General features: G+C 50.6%; 1 protein-coding gene across 1 annotated transcript in view; it reads right to left on the minus strand.

Moving 5' to 3' along the window:
- LOC103132545 (FRAS1-related extracellular matrix protein 1-like) overlaps positions 1–4,575 on the minus strand; it is a 26,578-nt gene extending 22,003 nt beyond the window's left edge. The window contains exons 1-8 of the mRNA XM_016667447.1: positions 4,494–4,575; positions 2,577–2,670; positions 2,115–2,367; positions 1,852–2,046; positions 1,007–1,195; positions 732–928; positions 478–661; positions 248–392 (exon numbers count right to left, since the gene is read on the minus strand). Coding sequence (XP_016522933.1) covers positions 248–392; positions 478–661; positions 732–928; positions 1,007–1,195; positions 1,852–2,046; positions 2,115–2,367; positions 2,577–2,600 — 1,187 coding nt within the window. The 5' untranslated portion in view covers positions 2,601–2,670; positions 4,494–4,575. The remainder of the gene's footprint in view (positions 1–247; positions 393–477; positions 662–731; positions 929–1,006; positions 1,196–1,851; positions 2,047–2,114; positions 2,368–2,576; positions 2,671–4,493) is intronic.
- Between the last annotated feature and the right edge of the window lie 1,406 nt (positions 4,576–5,981).

Below are 5,981 nucleotides of genomic sequence, written 5' to 3' on the forward strand. Positions count from 1 at the left end.
ACTTTGAATCGGCCATGCCTTATGAAGGATCTGACCGAGTTTGAAGCCGACCGATCCAAATCCCTAGGACAAGTTCGATCAAATGCGAACCCTGTAAACGGCCAAAATGGGGTCAAAATCGGACCTTCAATCCAAAATGATTTGTTGAATGAAACTAATAAAGTAACTTGAAATCAAGTAATCAGTTAAGTAATTAATTTTTTTAAGTAGTAATCAGAATTGAATTTGGGAAGTCCCCTGTGCGTACCTGACCAGGTGTGGTGTGTTGTCGTTGACCGGCAGCACCGTGACCCGGGCGCCCCCCCCCACCGAGTGGACGCCGTCGCTCAGCTGCAGCAGGACGCCGTCCTCCAGGGTGTCCGAGTCGTCGTGAACGTACAGCACCGTCATGCCTGCAGGGAGGATACAGACCCAAAACAGCGGTTCTGTCTGTAGAACCGGGCCGGACCCCAGAACCCGGCCCATCGGCCCCCTCACCTTGATGCAGCTCCTGAAGGGTGAAGGTCGTGACCTGGGCGCCCGCGCCACCCTGCGTAGTGCGGACCAGCCGGCCGTGACTCGGGGGGCGCTCCACCTGGAAGGTGAGGAGGTCGGCTGGGACGTCCAGGTCGCAGGCGTCCAGAGTGGGCGGAGTCAGCTCCTTAACCCCACCCTCCTTCACCTGTGGGAGGAACCGCAGGAGTCACTCGCCTGTTTCATGTTACCATGGTTACAGCTTTGATCAGACGCACGGTAAAGTTGGTGAGCAGCAGGGAAGGCGGCTCGTCATTGGTCGGGTGGATGATGATGTGGAAAGGGACGGGGGCGGAGCTAAATGTGCCGTCACTCACTCTGATGGACATCTGGTCCGCCGTTGGCTCCACCCCTCTGTGCTCTGATTGGACGTACCTGATGAAGCCCAAAGTCAGGTGGGTCAGGCTGAAGGATTCTGGGAGAAGACAGTCGGGTCAGGATCCAGAACTTGAGAGTCTGGGTTGGGTCAGGAACCAGAACCAGACATACGGACCAATGGGTATTCCTGCGCCGCTCTTCTCTGAGCCCGGCATCGGCAGCACGTTCTCCAGGAAGCCGTGAAGGGGCAGAGCCTCCAGGTGAAAGGTCAGCTCCTGGGGGGGGCTGTCTGGGTCTGAGGCCCCAAGAACCCCCCCACACAGACAGGCCCTGGAGCCTTCATCCACCAGCAGCAAGGACTTACCTGGAGACACAGAGACAGGATGCTGTAGGACAGCCAGGTGGTCACTGATCTGGGCTCTGATTGGTCAGTCCCTCAGAGACCAGGCCTGGACCGCTCCAGTGGAGCCCGTGTATTTTCAGGCAGTTTGTTTTTTTGTTTGAAATGAAAAATGAAAACACTAAAATAGACTCGTTTTTTCGTTATTCGTTTATTAAACCAAAATCGGATAACGGCTCGGCTCCATGTTTCTGATTTTTGTTTTTTCATTTTTCATTTCAAATGAAAAACGAACTGCCTGAAAATACACGGACCGAGTGCAAAGCGTGTCCCGATTGATCATTAGCCCCGCCCCCTTCGCTCCCCTGGTCCAATGAGGCCGCATCCATGCTGACAGCGTTGGGAATGAAAAGGCAGGAATGTGACCATGTCCACCAAGCTGCTCATGTGATTCTGCTGACTGTTTCCAACAAACTCAAACTGCCAAACGTCTCCGCAACGACCTTGGAAAGCAGAACTACAGGCACAAATCCATCATGGAGCTGCTCAGAACTCTCCAGAACCTTTCTCAGGGGATCTGGACTCGGGTGTTTATCAGAACACTCTGGGCTGATCCAAGTCGGTCCGAGTTCTCTGGCTCACCAGAACCGGACCCACCCTTTGGTTCCTAGTGGTCTTACCCAGAGTGACTTCAGGAACCTTGTTGTTCACAGGAAGAACCGTGATGTTCAGGTCAAAAACAGGAAGCGTGCCGTGCAGAGGGACAGGTGGGGGTGGAGCGTCTCCATGGCAACAGTCATCCATCACTCCGGCCTCTCCGTCAGAGATGATGAGGGTGACTGTGTCGAACACCGGCCCGGGTCCGATCTCTGCACCTGAACACAGAAAGGTGTTCTCAGCCCGGTGTAAAGACCTGCGGGCCCTGAACGCAGCGCGGACCCACCTGAGTGGACGTAGTAGACGCGTCCCTGCAGCAGGTCCTGCTGGGAGAACTTGTCCGTCTTTACGCCGGCTCTCTGCAGCTCCCCACGCCCAGGACTCCGGGCCAGCATGTAGGCCAGCCTGGAGTCGTCGCTGTCCCGGTCCGTGGCCGACAGGAAGTCCACCGTCATCTGGACCCGCCCCCCCTCCTCGCAGCTCAGGGATGTCTGCAGGCCCCCACCCAGCTGGGGGGGCTCGTCGTTCATCGGTCGCACCTAAAGAAAAAGCAGGTAGACGCTTGGATGACCCAGTAGAACCCTGGATTCGCTCTGTAACCCGGTAGAACCCAGGTTTAGCTTTATGAAACTCAGCCCGGTCTAAAGACCTGCAGGCCCTGAACGCAGCACGGACTCACCTTCCAGAACTCTTCCAGCCTGACCTGTCTATTGGTGCTATTGGATCATGTCGCTACTTACAGACTCACCTGAACTTGTAGCACAACATCCATGGAGTTCTGACCGTCCGTCACCTTCAGACCCACCTCGTCTTGTCTGGTCTCTGAGTCGTCATGGATGTACCTGGGATGTAGGCAGAGAGCTGCTAACTCCAACCCTGGCTCCTGTTCTAGAAAACCCAGAGCAGGAGCCACAGCTGCAGGAGTCAGAGGGAAACATCTCCTCTAGGACTTTCTGGACAGAAACGTTTGGTGCTAATTTACGCCTGTCGCGATAAACGATAAATCAATTAATCGCACGATAAATTAAACCTATCGACTTAATTTTAATTATCGGCTTTATCGTCTCTTCCTGCCTTTTTTCCTTTCTGTTGATGACACTGAATGAAAACAGGCTCAGCTCCGGTCTCTCCACTGACCCTCCCTTCCTCATTTCCTTAGTGTAATGTCCAGCGGCCCATTTTCTAAACCTGAGAGACACATTGGCCGACAGAAATCCTCGGTATAACGGTTCGATCGGGTTCGTCGTGCCGTGTGGTTTCCAGCCACATGGGCACAAAATAACGGCTACAAGTCCAGTTAACTAATTTTAAAACCAGGCATTAATCAATGCTTTACTAGAATCTACCTGTGATGCATGTGGCTAGAGTCAGCGTGAAATTCTGACTGAATGAAAATCATTATAACCTATTTATGTCACGTTAACGAAGAACAGCTGAAAACCTACCGGGTTTATCAGCTGCGGTAACAATTTGGCTCCAACTCCTCCTCTTGTCATTTCTATATTCTTTGCACAAAATGTTGAATAAACATTAATGTTGTTTCCACATATCATCTCCGATGCTGGACTTCCTGTTGCACCGGATTCCTCTCCGTTAATCCGGCTTTCTGATTGGCTACCTGTCACATTCAGCGTTGAACTCGGGGAAAAACCCCTGATTTAGATCGGAGCCACAACGATCTACATCACGCTGCAGGATGATCGGTTACGAAATCACCAGCGACAATCTTAGATCGGCCAACGATCCAAGATTGTTATAAGGGGAAAATGGGGGCAGAACATCGTAAAGTATGAGCTACTGCATCAGGTAGTAGGATGTGCCCATCTTCTCTATTTAAATCTACCGATTACTGAAGGGCAATACAGACTTCATAATCTGCTCTCTTTTGGTTGAATGCAGTATTTATTCCCACTTTGGCTTCATGTTGTTTAGGTTTTATTCAAGTACGTTTCTTGTTAATGGAGACTGAGAATCCATTTTATTTTTGGTTGTTTAGTTTATTTAATTTATCAGTTCCAGTGTTATGTGTTCTTTTCAAAATAAAGTGCATCTATGGCAGGAAATCAGAGACATTATTACGTCATTTCCATTAAATCAGTGTCAAAAGGTCTTGAAACAATATTATCGTTTATCGCAATAATTTTTTAGACAATCGCTCAGCAAAATTTGTTATTGTGACAGGCCAAGTGCTAATGTCACAGGAGGAAACTTTGAGGAGACACCCTGCTGGGCTGAACGTACGGGCCCACGGCACCGGGCCCACGGCACCGGGCCCACGGCACCGGGCCCTCTGCTCTGCACCACCAAGCATGCTGGGTGAAGAGTTTTCCCAAGGACACGACAGAGGTCGGTGGAGTGGGTTTTGTATCAGTAAATAACCACTGCCGCCGTCATCCTCACCTTCAGGAGAGAAGCGTTGGGAGGGAACTGTTTTCGTGGCTGGAGGAGAGCCAGCAGAACACAAAGACGATGAGAAGACAACATCCTCATCTTCCTCAAGATTTTATCTATGGAAAAACCATCTGAGCTCACAAAATCCTGGAGGTTCTGCTGCCTGACTTCCCACCGCATTGGGTCAGAACCAAACTAACATTTTCAAGCATTGATAAATGAACTTGAGTCAAAGCTCTGCTGAGCTGGAGGCCTGCATGAAGGCAGATCTCACCTGAGCTGCAGTCCTCTCAGGTCAGGGAGCCTGAACGAGCCTCCCTGCAGCAGAACCCCGCCCTGCAGCTCCAACCGGCCGTGCCGGGCCGTCTTCTGCACCTCCACCCTCAACTCCTCTTCAGGACTGTCCCGGTCCTGAACCAGGAGGTGCTCCTCCGTGACAAAGGCTGCGCCGCCCTCCTCCACTCGCAGCAGGTTGGTGAAGGCCTGAGAGACAACAGGGTGAAGCAGAAACTAGACCTCCATCCACTCAGAGCAGCCAGGCGACCTCTGACCTCAGGTGGAAGGTTGTCCACGGGGGTCACGGTGATATTGAAGACTAGGCCAGAGACGGTACCGCCGTGCGGGTCACTGACGGAAAACACAAACTGCACAAAGAGCGGGTCAGGGCCGATGTCCTCCACTGGGGGCATGAAGGCCACCTTCCTGTAGTTGACGGCGTGCTGCAGGGGCAGAAGATGGAGGGGAGTCACTAGAACCCAAAGATCTGGTTCTGATCCAACTCGGTCTGCTCTAGGAAGAAAATGGCTCTCAGTTTAGCAAAAGATATGGAAGAACTCAGGCTTACATTGAATGTCATGCCAGAAGAACTGAACAAGGTGGTGAAGCAACAAACAAGCCTGATGGGTTTGACTGGAGAAATTCAACAACTATCAAAGAAAAGGACAAGAAGATAGAAGAGCTGGGAAAACAGTGGAGGACCTGGAACCGGAAGAAAGGAGGACGTATCTGGACTCAGGACGACACGCCGCAGGACACCAGCAGGACGAGCAAAGATGCAAACCCAGATGAACTAGTTTCTGTCCAGCAGCACAGGGATTTCCCAGGTCAGTAAAACACAAGCATGAAACACAAAACTGAACTGCTAAATGCTGTAAAAACACTAAATCATGTGTTAGTGGATGAACAGAGATCCTCACCAGGCCAGGAGGAAGGAGAAGAAATACAAGATGGAGTCAGACGGATAAAAGCCAACGGTTCTCCTGAGGATCTAACCTTCAGAAATCTAGTTCAGATGGAGAAACAGAGGAACATTGACTTGAAGCCAACATTACAGGGTTCTTTGTTTAGTATTTCTCTTTTAGTTCTGAACAACAGATCATTTAGTCATGAGTCACAGAATGTAGTTCAATAGTTCTGATCTTAAAGCTCATAAATGTTATGATGTAGAAGCTGATATAGACCAGAGACCAGTTCAGTCATAAACAGGCTGTGAATATTATTCTGAAGACAGATTGATGTCTTTTTAATTCACTAATTCACTTTAACAGTAGCAGCAGGCACAGTAACTTTTCTCAGATTAAAAGCTACCTTCAGAAATTTGATGAGGAATTTAGTGTGGGAACAATCTGAGGAACCTGGACGACTGAGATGACGATGGGTCCCATGTCCAGTCAGACGATGGGTCCCATGTCCAGTCAGACGATGGGTCCCATGTCCAGTCAGACGATGGGTCCCATGTCCAGTCAGACGATGGGTTCCATGT

This window comes from Poecilia formosa, unplaced genomic scaffold, assembly GCF_000485575.1.
Source record: "Poecilia formosa unplaced genomic scaffold, Poecilia_formosa-5.1.2 Scaffold1120, whole genome shotgun sequence".
Classification (NCBI taxonomy): domain Eukaryota; kingdom Metazoa; phylum Chordata; class Actinopteri; order Cyprinodontiformes; family Poeciliidae; genus Poecilia; species Poecilia formosa.